The 27,759-nt window shown below is 41.5% G+C and overlaps 6 protein-coding genes across 7 annotated transcripts in view; 4 read left to right on the plus strand and 2 right to left on the minus strand.

The window, feature by feature from the left end:
* The first annotated feature begins 2,498 nt into the window (after positions 1-2,498).
* The window catches only part of LOC103009128 (uncharacterized), a 29,993-nt gene continuing 4,732 nt past the window's right edge, over positions 2,499-27,759 (plus strand). The window contains exons 1-4 of the mRNA XM_028165670.2: positions 2,499-2,791; positions 2,989-3,002; positions 3,472-3,483; positions 3,678-4,017. Coding sequence (XP_028021471.2) covers positions 2,499-2,791; positions 2,989-3,002; positions 3,472-3,483; positions 3,678-4,017 — 659 coding nt within the window. The remainder of the gene's footprint in view (positions 2,792-2,988; positions 3,003-3,471; positions 3,484-3,677; positions 4,018-27,759) is intronic.
* Positions 6,768-7,543, plus strand: H1-5 (H1.5 linker histone, cluster member). Its single transcript, XM_028165671.2, has one exon. It carries the CDS (start codon positions 6,800-6,802, stop codon positions 7,478-7,480), a length of 681 nt encoding a protein of 226 aa, XP_028021472.2. The 5' UTR covers positions 6,768-6,799; the 3' UTR covers positions 7,481-7,543.
* On the minus strand, positions 8,126-8,852 carry LOC103009613 (histone H2A type 1-like). The gene has a single exon (XM_007179066.2). The coding sequence runs from the start codon at positions 8,702-8,704 to the stop codon at positions 8,312-8,314; it is 393 nt and encodes a 130-aa protein (XP_007179128.1). The 5' UTR covers positions 8,705-8,852; the 3' UTR covers positions 8,126-8,311.
* LOC103009898 (histone H2B type 1-L) lies at positions 9,025-9,405 on the plus strand. The gene has a single exon (XM_028165674.1). It carries the CDS (start codon positions 9,025-9,027, stop codon positions 9,403-9,405), a length of 381 nt encoding a protein of 126 aa, XP_028021475.1.
* On the minus strand, positions 15,017-24,695 carry LOC103010190 (histone H2B type 1-N). Its single transcript, XM_007179068.2, has 2 exons — positions 24,205-24,695; positions 15,017-17,934 (listed from the first exon to the last, which is right to left on the minus strand). The coding sequence occupies exon 1, from the start codon at positions 24,606-24,608 to the stop codon at positions 24,228-24,230; it is 381 nt and encodes a 126-aa protein (XP_007179130.1). The 5' UTR covers positions 24,609-24,695; the 3' UTR covers positions 15,017-17,934; positions 24,205-24,227.
* Positions 24,919-26,862, plus strand: LOC103010485 (histone H2A type 1-D-like). 2 transcript variants are annotated; one of them, XR_009009413.1, is made up of 3 exons: positions 24,919-25,326; positions 25,605-25,730; positions 26,442-26,862. XR_009009413.1 is itself a non-coding variant. In XM_007179069.2 (2 exons), exon 1 carries the CDS (start codon positions 24,932-24,934, stop codon positions 25,322-25,324), a length of 393 nt encoding a protein of 130 aa, XP_007179131.2. In that variant the 5' UTR covers positions 24,919-24,931; the 3' UTR covers positions 25,325-25,326; positions 26,442-26,862. The 2 variants fall into 2 exon arrangements, 1 of the variants encoding a protein (XP_007179131.2); XM_007179069.2 differs by lacking the exon at positions 25,605-25,730.

Raw genomic sequence — 27,759 nt, forward strand, 5'->3', positions numbered from 1 at the left:
AGGGACCCACACCTTCATTTTGATTCTTGTTTTCTCAGTATCCAACCCTGCAGATGCTAGTAAGTTGAAGTGAATGAAAGGGAATCAGAGTTTCTGGCAGCTATTGTTTGATATATTTCAGGCATGATAACTAGCTAAATTAGGAGACACTTAGAAGGGACTATAAAGACCATGGTATTATAAAATTTTGGAAACAATGTAGGACATTATATAAAACAAGAAGGGAGTGTTAAGCATGAAAAGCTGTGTATATTAGAGAATACATTTAGGTTTTGAGAGAGTTTCAGGAGAAAGTAAGGGGTTTCTTAAAGGGTTTTGCAAATCAGATTTCAAGCCATGAGCAGACAAGAACAGGGCAGAGTGAACTTCAAGAAAGAGGGTGTGAGGAATTCCCTGGTGGTCCAGTGATTAGTACTCAGTGTTTTCACAGCTGTGGCCCGGGTTCGATTCCCTGGTCGGGGAACTAAGATCCTGCAAGACTCGTGGCACGGCCAAAAGTAAATAAATAAATAAAAAGAAGGTGTAGTAAGATGAAGAGAGGAAGAGGCCAGGAAGGGCAGTAGATTCTGCATCTTCAAAATTTTTAAAGTGGTCTTGATAGCGCATGGAGGCATAAATGCTTAAGGAAACTTTAAAGATGAAAGTAAGGATGGTGATTGCTCTGAGGTAGGACCAAGAAAGAAGGGAAACTTTATGCTTCCATTAAGGTTCTGACTTGGTAAAAGGCCAGTCTATGTGGAGAAATAAGACTGTATGGAATGGAAGGAAAGATTTGAGAGGTTAAGTTCATGGAGTTGAAAAGACTCCAAATGGCTAGTGGTGTTTTGGATTAGTGTGTGTGTGTTTTTGGGGACAGGAGAAATGAGAGTTAGGAAAGGTGCTAATTACTAGTCAGTAAACTAATTTTGAATGAAGAACAATTAAAGAACAATAAAAGAGAAAAAAATTAAAAACAAAAAAGAAAAATAAGAGATGTAAACACAATCTACCAGCTAATTCCAAAGGTTTAACCAAAACAGAGAAAACAAAATCAAGTGTCAAGAAAATAAACGTGTGGCACATCAAATTGAAAATACAGTAATAATGAAAAGGATTGAGCCCAACACTTGGAACTAAGAACATTAAGAATTGTCAACCAGACAAGTGTGAATCAGTAGCAACCCTCAGAACATTGGAAAGGCAAGTATACCTCATTTATTCATCTGATTGAAGGGGAAAGGAATTCTATGGACTGTAAAGCATTGCCAACATTTCTCTCAGAAAAGAATATCTCTCCTAATGTGAGAAACAAACAAACAAACAACTCCTAAATATTTATCCCAATTATTGAACAAGAATTTATCAGGCAATATCATTATTATTTGCTGAGAAAGACAAAAAGGAAGCATTTGAACAGTACTTAATTTAAATAAGATAACATTCTCAAACTCAATTTTTTTTATTGAATTATATTTGATTTACAATTTTATATAAGTTTCAGGTGTACAACAAAGTGATTCAAATATATTTATATATCTATGTACATACAGATATCTATCTTTTTCAGATTCTTTTCCATTATAGGTTATTAAGATTCTCAAACTTTTTAAGCTGAGAAATCTGCAGTCAGTTTGTTTCCTCCATGAAGGTGGGAGAAGAGACTTAACAAATTATTTTAACAAAGAGAATCACACCTGTGGGACACATAGATGTGAATATAAATATTTCCAGGGCAAAGCATTGGCAAGGCAACTGTATTTGTAAATTAAAGGCATGGAGTTTTTGGGTACACTTGATTTCTCAGTTCAACAAAGGAGAGAAGCGGGGGGGCGGGGGGAGGGGGGCAGGGCGGTAATCCCTGAGAGGCATTTTCACTTGTTCATGGACTCACCAAAGGAAACTGCAGGTAAAAGATGACCTTCCTCAAACAGCTTCCTGAAGTGTTTCTAAGTGAGATGAAGAAAATTTGAAAAAGCCAGTACTACCCCCCAAAATATGGCAGCCAGTGAGGGAAGGGAAAGGAAGGTGATAGGATGAGTAAGGAAAAGGGGTAGGGCACCGACACTGAGAACGACGAAGAACCCCACCTGGAAGCTATCTATAATCAGGCAGCCAGCCACGAGGTTTCACAAAAGCTCCCAAATGACTACAATCATCGCTCTTGAGATGCGCCATTCATTCCAGCAGCCACAAGTCGCTAAGAGACGGCAGAAAACAAAACAAAACAAAACAAAACGGACAGCAAGTCCTGACCAAACCAAAAGAAAGGTCCTCCAGGGGCGGGCGAGCGCAACACAATGTAGAAGTTGGGCTGAGGGATTTTTATTAGGCGTCGGTTCTGACCAAGTAGTTTAAGCACCGCCCTTTCCAGTTTGCTGAAAACGTGGGCGGGGCTTCGGGTCTGGAGCCTCCCTGAAGAGACGCAGCTGGCCTGAGCGGTTCCCAACCAGGTCCGATATACCACTATATAAAACACCGCCTGTGTGACTTGGAGTATTATACTTAATCGAGTTGTCGAGATGTCTGGTCGCGGCAAGGGTGGGAAGGGCCTGGGGAAAGGAGGTGCCAAGCGCCACCGCAAGGTTCTGCGCGATAACATCCAGGGGATTACCAAACCCGCCATCCGACGCCTAGCTCGGCGTGGCGGGGTGAAGCGCATCTCCGGCCTTATCTATGAGGAGACCCGTGGGGTGCTGAAGGTGTTCCTGGAGAACGTGATCCGGGACGCCGTTACCTACACTGAGCACGCCAAGCGCAAAACTGTCACCGCTATGGACGTGGTCTACGCGCTCAAGCGCCAGGGACGCACTCTGTACGGCTTTGGTGGCTAGAGTTGTTCCAAGGCATCATAATGTCGCTTAAAGGCCCTTTTTAGGGCCACCCACGAAATCTGTTAAGGAGCTGTAGGCATTAAGGCCCATTTGAAGTATTTTGGAGCAGTAGTGTTGGGTTGGTGGTTTGGGGGGGGCTAAAAATTTAAAGTTGAGTTTAAGTTGCGCGTGGTCGCAGTCCCAAGGCAGTCCGTCGTCAGCCTTTCCACCTACAGTGGCAAATTCTCTGATAAATCAGCTGCGTTGCCAGTTTTTACAGAGGTTTAGTGTAAGCCGAACTCATTTAACCTATTTAACCTAACTGCGCTCGCACTCCCACGTCAAGGGCAAAGTAATGATACAATATAGCGAGCAATGCCTAAAATACTATCATACCTTTTTTTGCAGAAAAAGTTGGCCGACCTTCGTTTTAATAAGCTGAGAGATTCTTAAGCACGCTGAAGTTTGAGACTACTAGCATAGAACATGGCTGGATTTCGACTTTCAATGCCTCCTTTTATCATAAGCTGGTTCCCTTTTATGTTATTCAGTAAACTATTCTTGTCAAGAACCCAGTCATGACATCTTGTACTGTATTTAAAATAGTGCAAGGCACTTTGAGATTCTTTAGATAACACTTTAAGAATTTTGATTCATCCTGCAGTCTTTTAAAGCCAACAAGATATTTCCTCTGTACATTATCCTAATGACCGAAGTAGAGGCGGGAAAACGCTTCCTTTTCTTTGAGGAATAAGCCCAGAACCAATTCTGTGGGCGGGGAAGGGCGGGGCAGGCGAGGGAGGCAGCAGTCTATTGTCCAATCAAGACGCGAGGGTCCATATATATATTGGGACGACTGGCTCCTCTTACTACTGTTAAATAATTGGCGCTGCCTGTGCATGGCTCGCACTAAGCAGACCGCTCGCAAGTCCACAGGCGGTAAGGCACCGCGCAAGCAGCTGGCCACCAAGGCGGCCCGCAAGAGCGCGCCGGCCACGGGCGGCGTGAAGAAGCCGCACCGCTACCGGCCCGGCACGGTGGCCCTGCGCGAGATCCGCCGCTACCAGAAGTCCACGGAGCTGCTGATCCGCAAGCTGCCGTTCCAGCGGCTGGTGCGCGAGATCGCGCAGGACTTCAAGACCGACCTGCGCTTCCAGAGTTCGGCCGTGATGGCGCTGCAGGAGGCGTGCGAGGCCTACCTGGTGGGGCTCTTCGAGGACACCAACCTGTGTGCCATCCACGCCAAGCGCGTCACCATCATGCCCAAGGACATCCAGCTCGCCCGTCGCATCCGCGGGGAAAGAGCTTAAATCTTACACCGTCTCCTATTAATAGACCTCATCCGAAAAGGCTCTTTTCAGAGCCCCTCAACTGTCACCAAAAAGGAACTGTTCATTTTAGAAGTTACATGTTACCCCCAAAAGAAAAATGGCAGGAGGGTTTTGATGAAATAGCTGTTGTGGGCCTAATTGTTACTGTCACTTCAGTGCTGCGTATTTGGAGATTAAGCTGCAGACGGAGGTTACTGTATCCTGTGCTCCTAGTCAGCCTATCGAGCTGTTTCTGGGAAAGCATACTTAAAGTGATAAAACCATTAAGCCTTTGGCTACACGAAGCGACTGAAGGAAAACTGGCCCATACCTTGCGAAAGTTTATTGGTTTCTGTGGATAATTGTGTAAATGGCAAATAAAGGGTTTTTTTTGTTTGTTTTTGCCAAGTACCCTAGCTCCTTGACTTCAGAAAATGTGCCTCTTGCCTTTCTGTTGCAGAAAGAAATAGTGGTCGAGGTTCAAGCCTCACAGCTGCCAGTTATTACTAGCTGTATAATCTTTGCCAAATTACTCTTCTCTCTGGGACTCACCTAGAACAGCTGTAAAATGTAGCAGACGAATTAGTTTGTAGGGCATGCTTAGATTAGTTCCTGGCACTTAAATGCTCAATGAATGTTAGCTCTTTTTATTATGCTCCTCTCCTGTAAAGCATGACTTCCCCCAACCCCCTTCCCAAATTTTCTGAAAGTTTTGTGATTGAAAAAGTGGGAAATACTTGGTTGGAACATTTTCTTGTTAAAATCTCCTTTTCTTTAGATTTCGATTTGCATAGTCCTGAAAGAGGCAGGCCTGTAGCAACACACCATGAACTGTGTCTGTGAGAAGGAATACAAAACAGCAAAAGAGACAAATAGTAAATATTTTAGGTTTTGCAGGCAACATATAGTCTGTCACAGTTTTTTAAAAATACAATGTAAGGGGCTTCCCTGGTGGCGCAGTGGTTGAGAATCTGCCTGCCAATGCAGGGGACACGGGTTCGAGCCCTGGTCTGGGAAGATCCCACATGCCGCGGAGCAACTAGGCCCGTGAGCCACAATTACTGAGCCTGCGCGTTTGGAGCCTGTGCTCCGCAACAAGAGAGGCCGCGATAGTGAGAGGCCCGCGCACAGCGATGAAGAGTGGCCCCCGCTTGCCACAACTAGAGAAAGCCCTCGCACAGAAATGAAGACCCAACGCAACCAAAAATAAATAATAAATAAATAAATAAATATATTAAAAAAATACAATTTAAAAATAGAAAAACTCAGCTCGACGGCCATACAAAAATAGGCCACTGTCTAGATTTGGCCATAGTAGGCTATAGTTTCAACTCCAGGAGCTCCTGAAGAGATGAAGTGTATTGGCCTACAGTTTTTCACAGGAGAGAATTGACTGTTGATTGCATGAGAGATCCTAATCATCACCCCATCCAGGCACAAAATCCTGTCCATGCCTCCCCCTCCCACCTCCCAATAAATAGCAAACTTCATCCTCCATTCCACTTCCTGGTCATTGCCTCAGTTCCCTTGGATGTTAATGTTTTCCTGAATTCTCTTAAACTTCTATAACCTCCAGTCCCTTAAGAGCCAGTCCACACTTAGTCAGTGGCCAATTATTTCACTGTAAGATACAGGTCTATCTTCACTTAAACACACAAAAATATCCGTACTGATGTCCTACAAAAGAGGGTGTTTTGACCGTGCAATTTGTTAAATGTTGATGGAGGTAAGGAGTTTGAGAGTATTGGGAAAAGCACCGTGAAAGAGGGACAAAGTCCCACGCCATCTAAACAGTTTGCGCTTTCGAGGGCTACTGGAAGCCCTTGAATAATTTTTAGCAGGTTTCAGGGTTTTTTCTAAAATACATTATCGGGGCTAAGCATTTTTCTTTGTTCCTACTTTATTGGATTCGCTTAGGTATTAAAGAGAGAAAGCATCTCAATCAAAAACAAACCAAATTTGTTTGAATGCAGGTCATTGGATCCTGTAGCCAAAGCAATTTCTATTCCTCCTGGAAGAAGTCACTTTGGCAACAGAACTTTTCCTAGCGGCAAAATCCCATTCTCTAAAGACATTGGCACGTGGAAACTCCTTGGGAGGCAGAACCGGTTTTTAAAGTAAGATCTATATGGTTAATTTTGGGCTGTAGGCAACCAGCTGTCCTGCGCCTGTGTTACTTGCCGCAGTTTGAAACAAAGTTTATGGCAAAACCACGGAACCTATTGTCTTTCCTCTTGCAAAAATCAAAGGCCGAATTTAGGGACAAAGCCTTTTAAAAGACGGTCACTTGATATTTAGTAAAAATTTATTGCAACATGCAACTAACTAGCTCGATGCCTTACGCCCGATAGACACATATGAAAAGCTGAAGGGATTTTTTTAAATATCGTTCATTAATTGCGCGTGATTCATAAAAACACAAACAAGTATGTGAACATGGAGGCTGTTTTCCTCCTTTGGAGCTTCAAAGAGTCAAATTCTGTACCATTGTTTTTAGCATTTAATCAAATTTTGGGACTAACAAACACAATTTGGGAGTCCAACCACGAGAGCCGGCTGCCTGAGGGCGGTGGATCGGACGCTCCACCAATCACAGGGCAGCACCGGCTTATATAAGCCCCGGGCCCGAGCAAGGTAGCATTGCAAAACTTGCTCTTTGGGTTTTGAATCTCTCTTCTTCTAGCAGTATTTCCCATCGCCATGTCGGAAACCGCTCCTGCTGAGACGGCTGCTCCGGCGCCGGTGGAGAAATCCCCTGCCAAGAAGAAGTCTACTAAGAAATCCGCGAGCGGTGGCGCGGCTAAGCGCAAGGCGACCGGCCCCCCAGTTTCCGAGCTGATCACTAAGGCTGTGGCCGCCTCCAAAGAGCGCAATGGCCTTTCTTTGGCAGCGCTCAAGAAGACACTGGCAGCTGGCGGCTACGACGTGGAGAAGAACAACAGTCGAATCAAGCTGGGTCTCAAGAGCCTGGTGAGCAAGGGTACCCTTGTGCAGACCAAGGGCACGGGTGCTTCCGGCTCCTTTAAGCTCAATAGGAAGGCGCCCACCGGGGAAGCCAAGCCGAAGGCCAAGAAGGCGGGGGCTGCTAAAGCGAAAAAACCCGCAGGGGCCACTCCTAAGAAGCCCAAGAAGGCTGCGGGAGCGAAGAAAGCGGTGAAGAAGACTCCCAAGAAGGCGAAGAAGCCCGCAGCCGCTGGCGTCAAAAAGGTGGCCAAGAGTCCCAAGAAAACCAAAGCCGCGGCAAAGCCGAAGAAGGCTGCTAAGAGCCCCGCGAAGCCTAAGGCAGTGAAGCCAAAAGCGGCGAAACCTAAAGCCGCCAAGCCTAAGGCAGCAAAACCCAAAGCTGCAAAGGCAAAGAAGGCGGCTCCCAAAAAGAAGTAGGAAGTTGCCGCTTAAGAAGCAAACCCCAAAGGCTCTTTTCAGAGCCACCCAGAGATCTCTGAAAACAGCTGTGCACTGAGTAACGTATATATTTTATTCTCGGCCGCTCGCCAAGAAAAATTGCCCTCTACTTCCACTCAATGTTTTCACCTTTCCTCCTGCTTGGAACTCAAAGCAAAAAACATGATATTCTTTTTAAAATACAACAAAGTTAGAAAATTTGACCTGGATCCAGTAACCTCTGCAAAATTGTCCACAAACATGTTAAATGTGAGTTGCTGACCATTTTAAGACATTTTGGTTCCTGGGTGTTTGGCTACAAGGAACTTTTTAAAGTTAAAAAGCCCGCGTCACGTTCAGATAGGTCAACTGTTTCTGTTCAAATGGTAGACGTTTTTATTCCGGTTTATGAGCCACCTAATTCACTGCACATTGTTTTAAGCTCAACAAAAGATGACTTAGACATTTATTTTTTTAATTTGATGTTGCAGGAATCAAGGCACAGAGCAGAACCTTAGCACTGGCAGAGGTCGAGTTACTGCAAATAAGCCGAGAAAGTGTTCTGATTGTCCAGATACTTAGATTGATTTTGCACCTTGACACTGCACTCACTTCCTTACTAAAGCTCTTGATTTCTTCCTGACATTCCGAGGACATGACCAGGAGTCCGAAAAGTGGCTCAAACTGCTTGCCAAATTAATTACATTAATTTCTTTTCCCCAGGCAGTAATGACAATGGAATTAAGTTAAACTACTGTCGCAGCTCCTCTGCAGAAAAAATAGGTGGCTCTGAAAAGAGCCTTTGGTTTCGAAGGCGTTGCTCTTGAGGCCTTACTTGCCCTTGGCCTTGTGGTGGCTCTCGGTCTTCTTGGGCAGCAGCACCGCCTGGATGTTGGGCAGGACGCCCCCCTGAGCGATGGTGACTTTGCCTAGCAGCTTGTTGAGCTCCTCGTCGTTGCGGATGGCCAGCTGCAGGTGACGCGGGATGATACGCGTCTTTTTGTTGTCGCGGGCCGCGTTGCCCGCCAGCTCCAGGATCTCGGCCGTCAGGTACTCCAGCACCGCCGCCAAGTACACCGGTGCGCCGGCCCCAACACGCTCAGCGTAGTTGCCCTTGCGGAGCAGGCGGTGCACTCGTCCCACGGGAAACTGGAGCCCGGCGCGAGAAGAGCGGGTCTTGGACTTAGCGCGAACTTTGCCTCCTTGCTTGCCACGTCCAGACATAATGCAGTATCTTAAAAGCCTACGCCAGAAGCACCTAAGGGGAAGGAAGAAAAACGCACCTTTTATAGCTGCAGCTGGGCGCGAAAAAGGAGCTATTCCATTGGGCAAAGTAGTAATTCCGTTTTAAAAGAGGACGTGTCGGTCCTTTAAATGCGTGTTCTGATTGGACAAAGTTGATAATGACGTCATTACCAGTATTCGCCAATCAGACATAGAACTTTACTAAGTCTCATTTGCATATGCAGTTGTAAATAAAACGGACTCGCCTCGCCCGTTGCTCAGTTTTTGTTTCTCGAGGATTTTGTTAACTTCTCTTCACCATGCCTGAGCTTGCCAAGTCCGCTCCTGCCCCGAAAAAAGGCTCCAAGAAGGCGGTGACCAAGGCTCAGAAGAAAGACGGCAAGAAGCGCAAGCGCAGCCGCAAGGAGAGCTACTCCGTGTACGTGTACAAGGTGCTGAAGCAGGTCCACCCGGACACCGGCATCTCGTCCAAGGCCATGGGCATCATGAACTCGTTCGTTAACGACATCTTCGAGCGCATCGCGGGCGAGGCGTCGCGCCTGGCGCATTACAACAAGCGCTCGACCATCACCTCCAGGGAGATCCAGACGGCCGTGCGCCTGCTGCTGCCCGGCGAGCTGGCCAAGCACGCCGTGTCTGAGGGCACCAAGGCTGTCACCAAGTACACCAGCTCCAAGTGAGCCACTGGCTGCAAAGCAGTTGATCAGCTTCCGTCACATCCAAAGGCTCTTTTCAGAGCCATCCACGCTTTCCAAAGAGAACTGGCACTTAAACAGCTTTAGAGGTCGACAAAAGCAATATTAATCTGAAGCCTTTAGTAAATGCTGCTTAATTTGTGCAACAAGTTAGATTTTGGGTTTGTGGTATTTCAAATAAGATGATCTGACAACAAGTTGTACATGTTACAGCCATCACCCAAAACGAATTTTATTGTGCTTATTTCACTTACCGTCCAGCTCAGCTTTACGCTGAGGATCGATCTTTGAGTAAGTTAGTGGCTAGCAAATTTCAAATGCTCTTTAACTGAACGTTTACTTATCTTACATCATTTTTCAGCAGTCATACACTTGCCATTCCATGCCCTGACCCTCCCCATGCTTTATAAATATCACCCCAAAAAATGAATTAAAGGAAAACAAGCAGGTTGTGTCCCCTTTAGATTTTTCATGTAATTTGATCCTGCTGCATTATTCTTAACTTTTAATGTTTCACCCCTTTTGGGAATGGCATTTCTGTTCACTATTATTTTCACATGGTCAAATTTTTTAATTGGGAAAAAGAATTTAAGAGTATCAGTTTCTTTTCTGAGTCAGCTCCACATTTCATCTCACTCTGTTTCCTCTTTACCTTTTTTCCCCTTGTAATAAGGGAGAAATTCTAAATGAAAAGGCAGTCTTTGAGACCTGAAGGATGGCATTTTTCTCCAAGGGGGAAGCGCAATCTCCCGGTGTTTAGGCCCGTATTTCAGAGCTAATTAGGCATTCTCAAGAATCAGTGGGGAAATATAAGTCCCAAACATGCTACAGACTATCAGATATTAAGATGGTAAAAACCCAACATCTTTACTGTTTTTCTAGATATTATTCAATCTTTTCCCATTAAAAGACAGGAGGACTTGGGCTTCTGGGAATAGAAAGCACAAAATTGGGGCTGAACTTATGAGCTCAGGAGCAAAGGAGAGTTAAGCCAAAACTGTAGACAAAAGCCAGTGATTGCCTTCCCTGTAGCCTCAAAAAGGTCACTAGAAACATGCAGAATATTTATGGAGTTTAATATTAGTTCATTTCTTTACTACATCAATTAACATTGAATATGAAATTAGAATTGTTATTGATGTAGTGAAGACATGACTAATATTAGGCCTAGAAAGATACAGTTATTTCCTGAAATGCACCATATAGCCGTTCTCCATTCTGTTTCTGTTAAGCCCCAGTTCCTCTACCATCTAAATCCTGTCTGTCCTGCAAAGCCAATCCCAAATCTAATCGCCTCTCTGATTATTCCAACTTGCATTGTTTTACCTTCTTGAAGTTTCTCCAGAGTTGTTTTCCTTTTTATTTCAACCTCTCCCACACACGTACACCCTGTCTATATGCAAGCCAGGACCTCCCAGTCTTTCCTATATCTTTATGCCTTTATCTCCATTAGACCTAAGAAGTGTGATTTATTTCTAGAGTATTCTTTCAGTATTTAACATTTTATTTTACAATTTTTTTTTTTTTTTTCTTTTGGGCCGTGCCATGGCCTGTGGGATCTAGATATCCGACCACTGCATTGGAAGCACAGAGTCTTAACCACTGGACCGCCAGAGAATTCCCTTATAATTCATTTTTAATCAACATTACCTGTGTCCACTGTTATGATTGGCCTATGGGACCTACACTTGAAATTAGGAGACCAATTCCTAAAACATTTGCCACTTACTTTAAGAGGCCAAGATTTTGGCTTCTCTGAAACACAGTTTCCCTATCAGTAAACTGGGGATAACAGCAATTCCTAGTCACATGACTACTGTGAGGATCAGTGAGACTGCTTTGTGAATGTCTAAGAATTATTATGCACATATTTTGTATATATTAAAAAGGAATCTTATACATCTATTTGGCATTTGAAAGGCTTAAGGTCATCTTCATTTATGAAACTGAATCTCAAAGTTCAGCCGGTACAGTGTTTTCTAGTTCATTTTTTCTTTCAATAAATATTTGTTGAGCACATATTATGTCCCATAAACTCTTCTAGGTGCCAGAAATATATCAATGAACTAAACAGAAAGGAAGTCATGCACACATAGAGTTTATTTTCTAATGTGGGAACAGACACGCACATAAAAAAAAACAGCAACAAAAGAATGTCAGAAGATAATGAACATTAAACATTTGGGAGGAAAACAAAGCAGAAAAGGAAGATAAAGAATGGTTTTGTATCTTCCATTTTAAATAACATAATCACAGAATGCTCCTCAAGAAGGTGAAATTTTAACAAAGATGAAGAGACAAGGGAGTGGGCCACTGGGGAAGATTCTTCTAGGCAGAAGGAAGCAGGAACAAGAGGCCCCGAATGTATATGTGGGGTAAGGGGGAAATACCCGGTGTTAGACAAGGGACAGCAGGTGGCCAATGTGACTGGGACTGAGGTGGCAAAATAGCTGGAGGTGGGAAACAGTGCTGGGAACGGGGCCTTCCAGAATGTGTAGGACCTTATATGACAGTATAATGGCTTTGGATTTCATTCTTATATGTTTCAAATTCTTAGTAGCTGCAGAAAGCTGTGGGTTTTGGGTGATCAGCTGTGACTCATTTTGACCCCTGATCCTGGACTTCAAAAGGACAATGGGCATGGTGCTCTGTGTGGAAGTGTCATTTTACTTCTTTGCTGAAACCTCTCAGAGAAGTCAGAGAGAAGGACTACCAGGCCAAGTCAGGGCATCAGGGACCCCAGAGAAGTACCAGACGCTTCCTTACAGATATAGGAACTCCAGGCCTTTTACTCCCAGCAGTTACTTTTTTTTTTTTTTTAAAGTGGGATGAATATCAGGAGTCCCACTTCTTTTTTTTTTTAATTAATTAATTTATTTATGGCTGTGTTGGGTCTTTGTTTCTGTGCGAGGGCTTTCTCTAGTTGTGGCAAGCGGAGGCCACTCTTCATCGCGGTGCGCGGGCCTCTCACTATCGCGGCCTCTCTTGTTGCGGAGCACAGGCTCCAGACGCGCAGGCTCAGTAATTGTGGCTCACGGGCCCAGCTGCTCCGCGGCATGTGGGATCCTCCCAGACCAGGGCTCGAACCCGTGTCCCCTGCATTAGCAGGCAGACTCCCAACCACTGCGCCACCAGGGAAGCCCCCCAGCAGTTACTTTTTGTTCCAGAATAGTCCTCTTCTCCACAGCCTCCTGAACTGAGCAAATTCCTGTGAAAGAATCACCGATTTTGAATCTGTTTCCAGTTGGGGGTCACCAGGGACCACACAAACAAGAGCCACTGACAAATAAGGATGTCTTTCAAACATCACACCCATACCCACCATTTAATACGTGCATCCACTCCTGAATCTTAACCTTTCTGCAACTTCTTTAGCTTTTTCTGGCCTTATTTCCACCCTTGTCTCAAGCCAAGAGAGCGAAATCTCTCATATTTCTTCTCATGGTACATTATCCATGTAACTAGGTAATAATCAAAGGGCCACTCTCACTTTTACGTTCCTAGTTTCTCACTCCTCTTGTGTCCAGTGGTTCCCAATTTTAATCATGCATCAAACTTGCTGGTAGAACTTTGAAAAAATATATTACTGCAGAGCTTTTCCCCTAGAGATTCTGATTCAATATATCAGAGGAGGGGCCTGGACATCTGGGGTATTTGAAATTCCCCAACTAATGCTGATGGCTATGAGGATTGAGAGGCACACTCTTCTGTGCCAACTGTGGGAAGTAGCCTCTAAGATGGCACCCAGTGACCCCTACTTTCTAATATTGGTGCCCTTCCCACATTGCTCCAGCGTTATGGTCAACAGGATATGACAGAAGTAATGGTATGTCACTTTCAAGATTCGATAAGGGACTTCCATCTTGATCACTCCCACTCTCTTGGATCACTTGTTCCAGAGGAAGGAAGCCAGCCCTTGTCATGAGTAACCTTATAGAGATATCCACATGGTGAGGTACTGAGACCTCCAGCCAACAGCATTCTAAACAAGCTTTTTCTTGGACTTTAGAAGCTCCAGTCCCAGTCAAGCCTTTAGAATCTAAGGTTTAGATGACCTGATTGCAGCTTTGTGAGAGATCTTGAATCGGACTACCACCTAAGCTGCTCCCAGATTCCTGACCCTAAGAAACTCTATGAGGTAATAAATGTTTGCTGTTTTAAGCTGCTCAATTTTGGAATAATGTGTTACCCAACATATTTAGTTGATAATATACCAACTGAAACCTTAGCGATCCTTTCTTTCAAGGTCAAACCTTGTTATACCTCTTCCAAGAAACTTTCCCAGATTGCCACATTCCAGAATAATATTACTCCCTCCAAATTCCTACAGCAGTTAATATTAAATAGTTTGATGTAATAATAATAAATATTAATTATATTACATTTTATATATACAATTATACATAAGTAGTGTTATATTAATGTTATATAATTTATATAACATATATAGATCTATAATTTATATAGAAGTATAAAATATAACAATAGTGCCATTTTGCCATTTACTGGTTTATGACATTGCTTATTTTATTCAGTATTGTTCAAACTTCAGTTATTTGAGTTCCACTTTTATGATTTTTTCTTTTTTCTGTATCAGGGTGCAATCTATATTATTGTTTACTTAATATTTTTTAAAAATATATTCTTTAGGGGAATTCCCTGGCAGTCCCGTGGTTAGGACTCTATACTTTCACTGCTGTGGGCCCACGTTCGATCCCAGGTCGGGGAACTAAGATCCTGCAAGCAGGGCTGCTCGGTCAAAAAAGAAAAAAAAAAAAAGAAGTGAAATCAATGTATTTTAAAAGACAACCATAGTGGAAAATTCCTGCTTCTGACCATGAACAGAATACAAGTATAAAACAATATGTAAATATGTAAATATATGTATATATTATTCAATTTCAGTTATATGCTATTTGCTGCCTACTATTTTGAGTCTGAAACTTGTTCTTTGTTATGAAGTTGAAAGACTGGGGAAGGGGGCAAGGATTAACAAGTGTTTGCAAGGCCTTAAAGATCTGCTAGCACCAAATTAATGCTTTCCCAGTTACTTAATCAGAAAGATTTAAAGAGAGTAGAAAAGAGAATGATATTTTCACTCTCTGTTTCAACATTTTAAACACCAAAGTCCACATACTACTTATGATAATTTTCCATGCCCCCAGTGATACTTAGTACAGATCTGAGAAAATACTGGTTAATTAATGTACTATTTAATTGAGCCACTATTATATGTCTAACTCAGGAAATATAAAGCTATATGACCCAGGGAAGCTCACTTTGTGGTGGAACATTTATTAAATTACACTTATTTTTATTTCTCATATTATTTAATAATTATTTTGTTGAAAGAAAAGAAAATCTATGTAATGTCTTTTTCATAGTAACTTTTATTTGTGCACCTCACCCGGGTCCCAAGAACACACTTGGAAGCAGGGTACATCATCTCATAAAATCCTTCTAAGAACTGGGGCCTTATTATTATCTCCATTTTACAGGTAATCAGAAGAATCACAGTGTTAGGCTGCACCCTGTAGGCCTGCAAGTCCTGTAATTGCCCAGCCTCGAGACCAAAGAAAATGCCTGGAGACAGCAACAGAGACATCAATGGTTTATTGAACAGGGGATCTTACATGTCTGAGGCAAAGTTCTAGAGTGACTCCCCACTCTGTACCAACAGCAGACAGGACATGGCAGCAGTCTTCATGGTGGGGGTTGGGTGGGGGGTGTACCAGTGTACCAATTATAGGGGGGACTGATGTCAGGTGGGCTCATCAGTTACCGGGGAAACCAGCAGAGGAGGACATCCCTCACTGTCCCTTTGGTTAACAACCATCAAGGGGGCAGATATTTCTCTTTAATAACCCAGCATGCTGGAACCGTTCTGTTCTAAGAATCAGAAAAATTTCTGGTTGGAGCTGGGGCAAGCACTTAAGCAGATACTGATAAGCTCTATGATTAAGAGGAAAGGTCAGTCCTGTGACTAGGGTGAGGTGAAGCAGGGACTGTTCGATCAGGGGATGTACAGAGAGCAAGAGAACAGCCATCTTGTGTGGCCTGATCATACACACAGGCTCACTGAAGCAGCATCCAAGATAACCAGCTAACAAGTACTGGGCAGAACTTCAGTCACAAAAGGTTTTCCAGGGCCTATGTTCCTTCCACCTGTTTAGGCTGCTTTAGAGTAGGTTCTTTACTAATTCAGATTATAAGAATGACCTTCCTTTGGTGCTCTATTTGTTTTTGCTATTTTCAGCATTTTATTCCCATTCATGTATTTCTCTTGCTTATCTCCAGTACATCTGGAAGTTCTTCATTTCGTTTGCTCTAATATTTTGTCATGTGAGGGATTATTGAATGTCAGAGTTTACGTCATGGCCTTTCACTCAAGGATCTGCCCTCAAGCAGTAAACTGTACAGCACTTACATCTTGCTTTTGGCATATAGGGGAAAAAGTCACAGTAGTTATTGGCTGTCATTTATTAAGTGTGTACTATCTTTGGATACTGTGCATTATCTAATTTATTTTTCCAATCAAATGAGGTAAGTGCTAGTGGTATCTTTGGTCTACAGCTAAAGAGACAGAGGATTGGGATTGTAACATTATAGTAACATATTGGCTGCTTTGTTAGTTTGCTACAGCTGTCATAACAAGGTACCTCAGTCTGGGTGGCTGAAAAAACAGAAATTTGTTTTCTCACTGTTCTGGAGTCCAGAAGTCTGAGATCAAGGTGCCAGCAGGGCTGTTTCCTTCTGAGGGCTGTGAGGGAAGGATGAGTTCTAGGCCTCTCTCCTTAGCTTGTAGACAGCCATCTTTCCCCCTCTATGTTCACATGTGTTCCCTCTGTACTTGTCTGCAACCAAATTTCATCTTCTTAAAAGGACACTAGTCATATTGGAGTAGGACCTACCCACTTTCCAAGGACCTCATTTTAATTTAATTACCTCTTTAAAGACTCTATCCCTAAATATGGTTACATTCTGAGGGTTCAGCGAGGCTGGGGGAGGCAGATAAAATTCTCCCCATAATAGCTGCCTTCCTTTAAATAGAACAGCCCATAGAAATCAGGGGTGTATGACTCCCTTCCCCCGGACTAGGCCTAGTTTTGGTTCTTTGGAATGAGGAGGACAAAAGAAACTAAGAATAAGGATAGGTTAATGTTTAAACGTCTACTTTAAAAATAACTACATTGTATCTATTGCAAATAATTAAACAGCATTCAGGTCTCATCCACAGTGATACTTTAGCCTTTCACTTGGGCAAACCTGGATTGCTGACCCTCTGGGAGAATGAGTATAAAGGGTCTTCCCACGGGGGCTGCTGCTTCAGGGAGAGGCCTCTTCTTGTCTATTTCATTACTGCTTTCAAGGCAGAAATAATGGTCAGATAAGAGATATAACAACAACTCCATGTCTCACATGGCACAATTTCAGTGGGCAGGTTTCTCTCTGCTCCTTGGTGGCACAAATTTCCAACAATTGAAATACAGGGTGTCTGCAAGCATTGTGTGAGTATAAGTTGCAATTTTCAAACACTGTCTTCTGGAAAAGTTACAGACGGAGTTTAGTTTGTCTTAATTTCAGTACTATAATCAACAGGCAGACTTTGCTATACATGCTTGTTTCCCACAGGAAAGGCAAAAGTTGTTAATTGTGCAATGATGATAGGGTAGAGCAATGATGATAGGGTAGAGCTATAGGACCCTCCAAAGAGAATTTTACCTGTATTCTCCAAGAAAAAAAAATTGCCTTTTTTTTTTTTCCTGTTCTTGGGAACAAGAGGGAGAAACTTTTTTTTTTTTTTCAAATAAAGAATGGCATCTTTTCACTATTAAAACAAATACGAATGGGTCATCTCCATTTGTTTTGAAAGAATTTAGTTTGATGATAACAAAAGACCACAAAATCTATCATTTGTACACTGATGGCTACTACCATGAGGTTTATAAACTGATTCTGTCACTGATCCTCTAGCTATTTAGACAAAATACTCCCCTTCTCTGTGTATCGGTTTGTTCATCTAGAAAATAGGTATGGAATGAGAGTGGCCTTAAAGTTCTATTGCAGGCTATCATCTTCCTACATAGGATGGACTGAGGTCCAGGACACTGGAGCAGCAGGGCACGGTGCAGATGAATGGTCTATATTCTTCTATATTTCTTAACTCCATCAAATTACAACTGAAAAATTATTGAAAGTCATGATTTGTGGTTTGTAGAGGTCTATGTTCCATGGTGTGGCCACTGTGAAAATTTAACACTAGGCTTGAAGGTAGCAACAACTACAGTCTGATGTAGCCTAAGGAGATAAGCATCCCACCTTAAGAAGTCAGGATGTTGTTCAGGGATTTCCCTCCACCAAGATTTTGGATCCAACAAAAATGTATCAGAGGATTGTCAGGATGGCAGAAGCGGAGAATCCATAGTAGATGTCATTCTGAGTACTCTGATGAGGTTAATTATTCTGATGACTTCAGAAGGATCCCTTCTCAAGCACGAAGTGATGGATGTAGTTCTGGAAAACAAGGCATAAGTGAAAGTTCAAGGAAAAAAAGATGTGACTGAAGAGATGGTAGCTTTGATAAAAATGTCCTTGACAGTGAGGTGAAGGTGTTTGAATGTTAAGCTTGTTGGTGTGGACACTGCAAAAAAATGGAGCCAGAATGAAATGCCTAAACTTCAAGAGATTTTACTCAAATATAACCTATACTTTTTAAGGTATATCCTATTACCATTTACTGATAAGGTATTGCAGTTAATCTCTGTGTGTTTAAATTTTGGGCTTCACAGACACTTCATAAAAGTTATTGATTTCTTCAAATTTATAAACCTGATTTCTTGAACCAACAATACAGTGTTTAGTCTCTTCCTCTAGTCCTGTGACTAGTATTTATTTACATTCAATTTACCATCTCACTTCTTTGATCATGAACAACTAACCCACTATGGCAATTGATGTGCTAACTTGAGCATCGTTAACAAGAACTTGAGTTATCACTGGACCAGAGGGTACGCCTGCAGTGACCCATATCAATTTTACACAGCTGAATTTTAAAGATTGGAAGTCCTAGAGTAATTTATGGATTGACATTTTAAAAAATTTTAATAAATACTATACCTTGATCCTATGTCCAGTAATAGTAGACTAGGCAATTCAGATAAATCCTGATGCTTAGAACAACTAGAAAACATCTGATTGAAGGGTCAGGCAGCTAACAAGAAAATGAATTACAGAGCCAAGAATCAGAAAAAGAAGAAAGCCCAGGGTACTAGGCAGCTAGAAAATAAGAAAATCTCCATATACTATTGTGGAATGATCTTCAGGATATATATTTTAAAGGAAAAAAAAAAAAAACAAGATAGAGAAAATTATGTGTAAGATGTTACTATTCATCTAGTAGAGGGGTACTGGTACTGGGACTTCCCTGGTGTTCTAGTGGTAAAGAATCCGCCTTCTAATGCAGAGGAAGCTGGTTCCATCCCTGGTCAAGGAACTAAAGATCCCACATGCCAAGAGGCAACTAAACTGGCACGCCACAACTACTGAGGTCGCACGCTTCAACTAGAGGGCCCGCGTGCCGCAAACTACAGAGCCCACGCGCTCTGGAACCCGCGCCACAACTACAGAGCCCACGCGCCCTGGAGGCTGTGCGCCACAACTAGAGAGAGAAAACCCGCACGCCACAACTAGAGAGAAGCCTGCGCACCGCAATGAAAGATCCCGCGTGCCGCAACTAAAACCCGAGGCGGCCAAATAAATAAATATAAAATAAATATTAAAAAATATATATAATAGAGGGGAACTAAGAATACACAAATGTATGCTTATAATTAACAAACAAATAATGGGAAGTTAAATCACAACATTAAAAATTGTTACCTATAAGATGAGAGAGGCTACAGGCTAAAGGAGAAAGACCTCTTTGAACATACCTTGATTTGACCTTGGAACTATGTAAAAATATTTTATGTAAGGATAAGGTTAAATTTAAAAAAGCCAAATCCCTAAACATAACAGCAAAATGAAGCAAATGGATCTGTGTATTCAGATGGTAGCATAAGAACACAGGAAATTATTTCCAAATAATTTGAAAAACAGTAAATCAAACAGTCCTAGTGTGACATAATTATTAAGGGAGCAGTTCTCAAAGTTTTCAACCCATGCACGTTTTAAAAGTATTGAGGATCCAAAGAATTTGTGTTTCTGTATGTTACTACTATTGATATTTACCTTATTAGAAGTTAAAACTGAAAGAATATTTGTTTTATTAATTCATTTAAAAATTACAATAAACCCTTTTCAACATACATATTTTATGAAGATAGCTATATTTTTCAAAATTAAAAAATTAGTAAGAAGATTACTACTGTTCTATATTTTGCAAATATCTTTTAAATAAGTTTCAGGATAATTGTGAAAATACTTTTAGCTTCACAGACCCATTAAAAGGATCTCAGGGACCCGCAGGGGTCCCCAGACCACAGTTTGAGAATCACTGCCTTTAGGACAAAGAGAAGGCTAACATTTTATTTATTTATTTAGTAACCACATTGTTGGTGGTAGTGTTGGGGATGGCTGTGGCAGAAGCTGGTACACAGGACAATTTGAGAATGCCTTGGGAATTAGTGTTTGGATTGATTTCCAACAATGGCAATCATTAAAATGCAATTTGCTCTCCTGAAATTTTATTGAACAAAGCATCAGAGAGTTTCTCAGGGAGCTATTTTTTGAGACTTGATCCTATAGCATTGCAGGAGGTGGAGTTTCCCCTAATATAAGTACAACAGAACCTTAAGACTGCAAAGCCAGGCACTTTCTGGAGAAGAAGATGCTCATCTCAGTGACATGGGGCACAAAGACTTGGGAAAAGATGAATAGTGAGACACACCAGGTAAACTTCTTATTCAGCTCATCGTAGTATTTGTTCCAATTGCTTATTATCATGGATTCATGGCTTTTTATATGCTGAATCTATTCCAGTAAACAACAACAACTGTTCTGTTTGTTTAGTTTTAATTCTCAAGTTAGCACTACTTACACCGTGGGGATTCTTTCAGGCTTTCTTGCCACTCTCATCTTAACTCTCTTTATTGTTACTCCAAACATGGGAGATCATCCTTGCTTTCAGTCAGCATGATGTTCTAGACCCATCAGAATTTCCCTTGTCTCAAAACTTGTAATCAGTTCCTCTTCAAGGAATTTAGTTTCTTGAATAGAGGTGGAAATCTCCACACCAGGGTTTATGTTAGACTGTTTTGCGTGATGCACCTGGCTGCATCAGATGACTGTGAGAACACTATGATGACAGACTAAAAACCCTGTTTTTAAAGGCTAAGTGCCTGTTATTCTTTTCACAGAAAGTCCTTTATCTTGTCCCCAAATAAATTTTTTTTTCAATCAAACTCACTTTTCTTCTTGAGCTGATAGCTTCACTCTTCTCTGCCATATAAAACATCACCTCACCAAGGTTAATTTACTAGATTTTGTATCTAAACAATGTGTTTAAAAAATAGTATTATTAAAAATTTTATAAAGCATACAATGGACTTTTATCCAGGTATATATTTCTAAGATACACATAATACGTTAGTAATTTTAATATTTCACTTTGAGCTTTTGGAAGAATTAATATAGTCCACAGCTCATAAACATGAGGATGCTCTTACTATGTTTTCTTTTTGCAATGCATTGTTGCAAATGAGTCTCCCAGTCATTATCATCTGTACACCAGTTATTTTAAAAGAAAATGAAATTTTAATTTTTCCAACACTTTCCACTTTCTGATTATTCTATTAATTCCATTAAATATAATAAAAATATAATAGAAATTAAAACAATATATATGTATGCATGTATAAAGTGTATCCTGGCTAATGGAATGGTATAGCTAAAAATCTCAAAGGTTTGGCTCTATACTCTCCATCTCACTGCTGTTCTGTACCAAGAGCCTAAAATAGACACTAGACAGTTAATGCTTTTATATTTTTTGTCACCCTCTTGGAGTAAGAGTGTTGGAAAAATTGAAATATAACATATTTTAGTAATGTGTGTATAAATAAAACATTTTATGTATATATTATATGTATATGCATAAATATATGTACATATACATATATGCACACACTCATATTATGGTATAATTATTTTAATTGCAGGCAGCACTGAATTTCAATTTCTTAAGATTTTTGGTCAAATACAGCTATTTGGCCAAATACAAATACATTAAAAACATAAAGAGTATCTTAATATTTCACTAGTTTATTTTCAAGATATCAGTTTAAAATAAATGTTGGGGAAGAAAGAGTAAATTAAAACGAAGCTACAATCAAATTAATATCAAGAATTATTTTTTAGAGGCTTCCCTGGTGGCGCAGTGATTATCCGCCTGCCAATGCAGGGCACACAGGGTCGAGCTCTGGTCCGGGAAGATCCCATATGCCGCGGAGCAACTAACCCCATGCACCACAACTACTGAACCTGCGCTCTAGAGCCTGCGAGCCACAAGTACTGAGCCCGAGTACCACAACTACTGAAGCCCGCGCGCCTAGAGCCCATGCTCCTCAGCAGGAGGGGTCACCGCAGTAATAGGCCTGTGCACCGCAGCGAGGAGTGGGCCCCCTCAGGCCGCAACTAGAGAAAGACCACGCGCAGCAACAAAGACCCAACACAGCCAAAAATAAATAAATACAATGAGCATCTGAGGTAGTATTTGTTGGCCTCATTCCACACATGAGGAAAATAAGGCAAAAAAATAAAATAAAATTAACTTAGCAATGTTATGCACATAAAATATTTCTTTAAAAAATTATTTTTTAAAAGTCCAGTGTTACATTTATACAATGTCACGTCCCAAATTTGAGAGGGATATTTTTATACAGTTCATATTCTCAAAACACTGTTCCACAAGAACCAACTGGTAGAAGACACTGATATATTTGAGCTATATTTTAGGTGCAACTCCAGAGTCACATCACATATACATATTCCTAGTATTAAATGAGGTGTAACTTTATAGTTTTCTTTTTGTTTTTCTTGGACATGTGCAAGTACTTTAGAAAATTATCATCATTGAACATTTATCATTTTATGCATGAATGGGCCATGCCTACACTCTCAATTTTATATCCTGTATTATTTTCACAATTAAAGCAGACATGATATAAAAAGTCATTTTTTAAAGAATTAAAACATATTTTAAAAAACCCTTAATTTATTAATGGATATTTTTCTTCATTCTAAGCACATGAGGAAATCCTCTGGGAAATATTTTGTCTCTATGTTTTATTATAACCTACATTCAAATTATTATTTTTAATATGCTTAATATAAAAAGTCAGAAATTTGAAATTATAAATCACCTAGAAAAAATAATATAATACACTTTGCACAGATGTAGGTCATACTTATTAATTCTGAATGTAAGCCCTTAAGCAAAGATTCAAAGTAGTTTCCCCATCGCAAGACTTTAGTCCTTAAGAGACTTTTCATGGCTAGTCACTCATTTGTCTTGGCATATTGCAAATTAAACATATTAGGTCACCTATGTATTTTCATACGCAATATGAACAAATGGTAATTTTTGCATCAAGTGGTCACTTTGTAGAATAACATACTTCTTTGGGAAGCATTTCCATGCTGATTCCCTGTAAAGACTAAAATAGTTTTAAATATGCCATTCATTCCTAAGGGCCTAAAATGAAGAGATGGGTTTTGGTTTCCCGAATTGAGGATAGGGGAACAGCCCTTCTCTATTTTTAAAAAATTTATTCCGATTAATAGAGAAACAGTAAATGCAAGTGACATGCAGAAAGAAAGCAAGCATGGAGCGGATCCTCACAGTAAAGGCAGGAGTAGGACCTAATCCCTCCCATACAGAGGAATTTCACTCAGAGAAATTAGGGAGTGGACAAAATGGCAGAGTTCTTCCCACAAAGCCGCGTGGCCCAGAAATCTCCCAATTAGGATAGACTCACGAGGGACACCGTTGGTAAACTTCAAACTGCGCGCGCAGCGTCTGGATTGGCTATCGATAAACGTGGCACCTGGTTGATGTGTGCGATAATTTGAATTGGATTCTCACTTCCATTTGTTTTTCTTCTGCCTTTCTAACTTAATATTTGGCAAACCCAAACCCAGGGAAAGGGGAGGAGAGACAGCACCCCTCCCCAAAGAAAACATAAGTGAATAAAACGATTTGTACCTTCCTTATTGTGTGCCAAGCAATTCATTAGTCAGGTACGTACACGTTAAAATTAAGGATGGAGCGCTCAAGCCATTGTTAGCAAAATCTTTTGCCGGGTTCAAACTTAAAGGCGAGAGGATTTTCCTTTGGGACAAAGTGCATTTTGTCTTCTTCACTACGTTTGTCTGATAATGAACCTCACCCTTCTCGACATAAAAACATATAAAAATGTCTCGAGTATTGCTGCAGCACCACCTACATTGTAGTGGAAGTAATTTCTAACAAGATGAAAATGAGGAAACGCGAACAGAAGGAAGACCAAATGAAGACAGAAAAGATGACCATCTGCAAACCAAAGAAAGAAGCCTCAGAATAAACCAACCCTGCTGACAGCAAATCTTGGCCCTCTAGCTTCCAGAACTGCGAGAAAATAAATCTGTTGTTTAAAGACAAAAAAAAAAAAAAAAAAAAAAAAAAAATCGCGGAGCTTGTTATACTTTGCACCAAATAAGAAACACCTGCTGTATAAAGTGAGTGCCACTTCTCTTCAGAAGATTGAGTGGCTCTGAAAAGAGCCTTTGGGGTGTGGGGCCTAGCCTTACCGCTCGCTCCGCTGCGGCCTGGCTCATTTGGAGCTGGTGTACTTGGTGACGGCCTTGGTGCCCTCGGACACGGCGTGCTTGGCCAGCTCGCCGGGCAGCAGCAGGCGTACGGCCGTCTGGATCTCCCTGGAGGTGATGGTAGAGCGCTTGTTGTAATGCGCCAGGCGCGACGCCTCGCCCGCGATGCGCTCGAAGATGTCGTTAACGAACGAGTTCATGATGCCCATGGCCTTGGACGAGATGCCGGTGTCCGGGTGGACCTGCTTCAGCACCTTGTACACGTACACGGAGTAGCTCTCCTTGCGGCTGCGCTTGCGCTTCTTGCCGTCCTTCTTCTGAGCCTTGGTTACCGCCTTCTTGGAGCCCTTCTTCGGGGCCGGAGCCGACTTGGAGGGTTCAGGCATGGTGCGGAATTAACTGCCAAACAGTTCAAAAATAACAGGAAGAATGAGAACAAAGCTGAGTCCTCTTCCTTCACAGCTTCTTAAACAAAGGAGGCAGTGAGTAAAGTCGAGCGTCTGATTGGTGGTGAATCCTGGAAACGTCACATAACAGTTTTGTCCAATCAAAATAAGTGTATTTCAAAGTCCGATTTCATTGGGTTAAGTAAAACTAGTTTTTGCCAATAGTACACCTTCATTTTCGCGCCCAGTGAAAACTATAAGTAGGGTAGCTCTCGCTGTGTCTATTCAGACCTAACTCGTATTGGTGGGTCTTTACTTTCAGTATGTCTGGACGTGGCAAGCAAGGGGCCAAAGCTCGCGCCAAGGCCAAGACTCGCTCCTCGCGGGCCGGGCTCCAGTTCCCCGTGGGCCGAGTGCACCGCCTCCTTCGCAAGGGCAACTACTCCGAGCGGGTTGGGGCCGGCGCGCCGGTGTACCTGGCGGCGGTGCTGGAGTACCTGACGGCCGAGATCCTGGAGCTGGCGGGCAACGCGGCCCGCGACAACAAGAAGACGCGTATCATCCCGCGCCACCTGCAGCTGGCCATCCGCAACGACGAGGAGCTCAACAAGCTGCTGGGTAAAGTCACTATTGCTCAGGGCGGCGTTCTGCCCAACATCCAGGCGGTGCTGCTGCCCAAAAAGACCGAGAGCCACCACAAGACCAAGGGCAAGTAGAAGTACGTCGTTCTTTGCAACTCAAATCTTTCCAAACCAAAAGGCTCTTTTCAGAGCCACCCACCTTATCAAGAAAAGGAGCTGTGCTTTCAAAGTCACATTGTTTTGGAAAGCAAGAGGCTGTTGAATATTAATCTTATAACAAAGTTTGGCTAAGTCATTTACATCTAGGTCATTTCCCCCAGAGTACCTTAATTGCCTTCCAAAAAGCAAAACATTTGCTTACATAATTTAGGTTAAACTTACGAGCAAAATTAACATCCTTGTGATTCCTCTACAGGGGCAAATGTCCATCAGACAAAAAACAGCACCATACGACTTTGGCCTACCTTCCCTTCTAATTCAATTCAGTCTTACTGCGCACCACACACCCTCCGAAATGGGAATAGAGTAGTAATCCAGACAGGTAAATTACTTGTTTAAAAGTAACTTCAGGCAGAGAATACATTTCATAATGGACTGTTTACATCAATGATGGTGAAGTAAAGGCGGTATGGACCTGCATTAGGAAGAGGGTGTGCCTTAACAAATAGGAAAGGTCGATTGTAAATCACTTATCAGGTTCTTATAGTCCTAGTGCTGTCAATGATTTTTGCTTCCCCTTTCCCCCACCATCATCGCTCTCACCTTCTCTCAGATCACCAAGTCACCCTAGCTAGAGAGGGCCTTCAATTCCTCTCCACATCAGCTCATGTGTAGTTTTCCTTATGAATACATTTTAATGAAAATGAATTTCTATGGCATTCCTAGTCCATTGGAATAGGTTTTCTGAGTCTCCTGAAATATTTGTTTTATACACACACACACATAAACACACACACACACACACACACACACACACACCAGGCCCCCTGCAGTAGAAGCGCCGAGTTCTAACCACTGGACCGCCAGGGAATTCCCAGTATATCCTATATTTCAATCTGAACGGCAATCACATGTAAATAATATTCCTTGGAATAAAAGTGACCTCAGCAATCACAAACAGGACGTAAATGTTACCTTTTTTCCCTTTTCTTTTTGGCTTCATTATTTGATGTTGGAAGACCCGAATCCTGATTTCAGTGAATCTAATTATTCAATTTTTCCCTCTTAAAAACTCATCTGCGGGACTTCCCAGGTGGTCCAGTGGTAAAGAATCCGCCTTCCAATTGAGGGGACGCGGGTTTGATCCCTGGTTGGGGAACTAAGATCCTACATGTCACATGCTGCTGGACAACTAAGCCCGCGCGCCGCAACTAGAGAGAGAAAACCGGCACGCCACAACTAGAGAGAAACCCGCGCGCCGCAACGAAAGATCCGGAGCACCGCAACTAAGACCCAACGCAGCCAAAAAATAAAAATAGATAAATAAATTAAATAAATTAAAAAAAGAAAGTCATCTGCATTACTTGAGTTTGTATATTTTAAACAAATATATCTCAGAAGTAGAACTGTCAAGTAGAGTAAATGATACAGCTCCAAGGAAGGCCTATGAGTTCTTTCAATTTTTAATAATAAAATATGCTGTTGTTATTGTTATTGATATTGATCATGCAATTACTAACACTTGCTTCATTGCATCATTCTATTCCCCATGGCAAGAACCACCACATTGTTAAAATAATGCCTTTACAATTATTGATGTGGTTTTGATTGATAAAATCAATGAACTTATAATCAAATAGTTGATAAATGAATATAAATTTTTGTTTTAAATAAAATAAAATATTCAAGTGTGATATGTCATTGCTTATAATTCCACATGTTAACTGAGTTTTTTAAATTAATGGACTATTAACCCAATTTCATTGGGTAAAGCACGTACTGTTCTTTACTATCTACATAATCAGAAAAAAAGTAAAGCTTGTATTTAAAAATGGAGATAACAAAACTTTCCAAAAATCTTGCCAAAATAATTTAGATATTTCTAATTTCAATTAGATGCTGAAGAACTTTTTAGGACTCCATAGTTTATACTGTAAAGTTGTTTTCATAAGAGGTACAGTTCAATTTTAGTAGCACAAGATTTATGAAAGTATTATTTAAACTTTATTCCTGGAGTTGGTCTTCCCATTAATTTTCCTTTCTGCAGACTCTGGACTACCATGAAAGAACCTAACAGTATCTTCCCATATTAGATTTGTTGTGTATTGTCGGGGAGCAAGGATTTTCCTCTACCCTTCTAATCATCAAATTGACATGAGATAGATTAACAGGAGAAAATCAAATTTAATTTCATACATACGGAAACCCCACATACCTGAGAAATTCAAAAACAGAAAGGTAAAATGAGGTATATATGCCATCCTGAGCTAAGGAATGACTTAGTGGCTTCCAAGCACAAGAGGATAATTCACATGGACAATAAGAGGGAAATCAAATATTGGGTAATTAGTTTGCCCTGCCATGCAGCTGGCTCACTCAGATAAAATTTTTCTCCGGTAATAATTCTCATA

The sequence above is a fragment of the Balaenoptera acutorostrata genome, chromosome 10, assembly GCF_949987535.1.
Source record: "Balaenoptera acutorostrata chromosome 10, mBalAcu1.1, whole genome shotgun sequence".
Lineage (NCBI taxonomy): Eukaryota > Metazoa > Chordata > Mammalia > Artiodactyla > Balaenopteridae > Balaenoptera > Balaenoptera acutorostrata.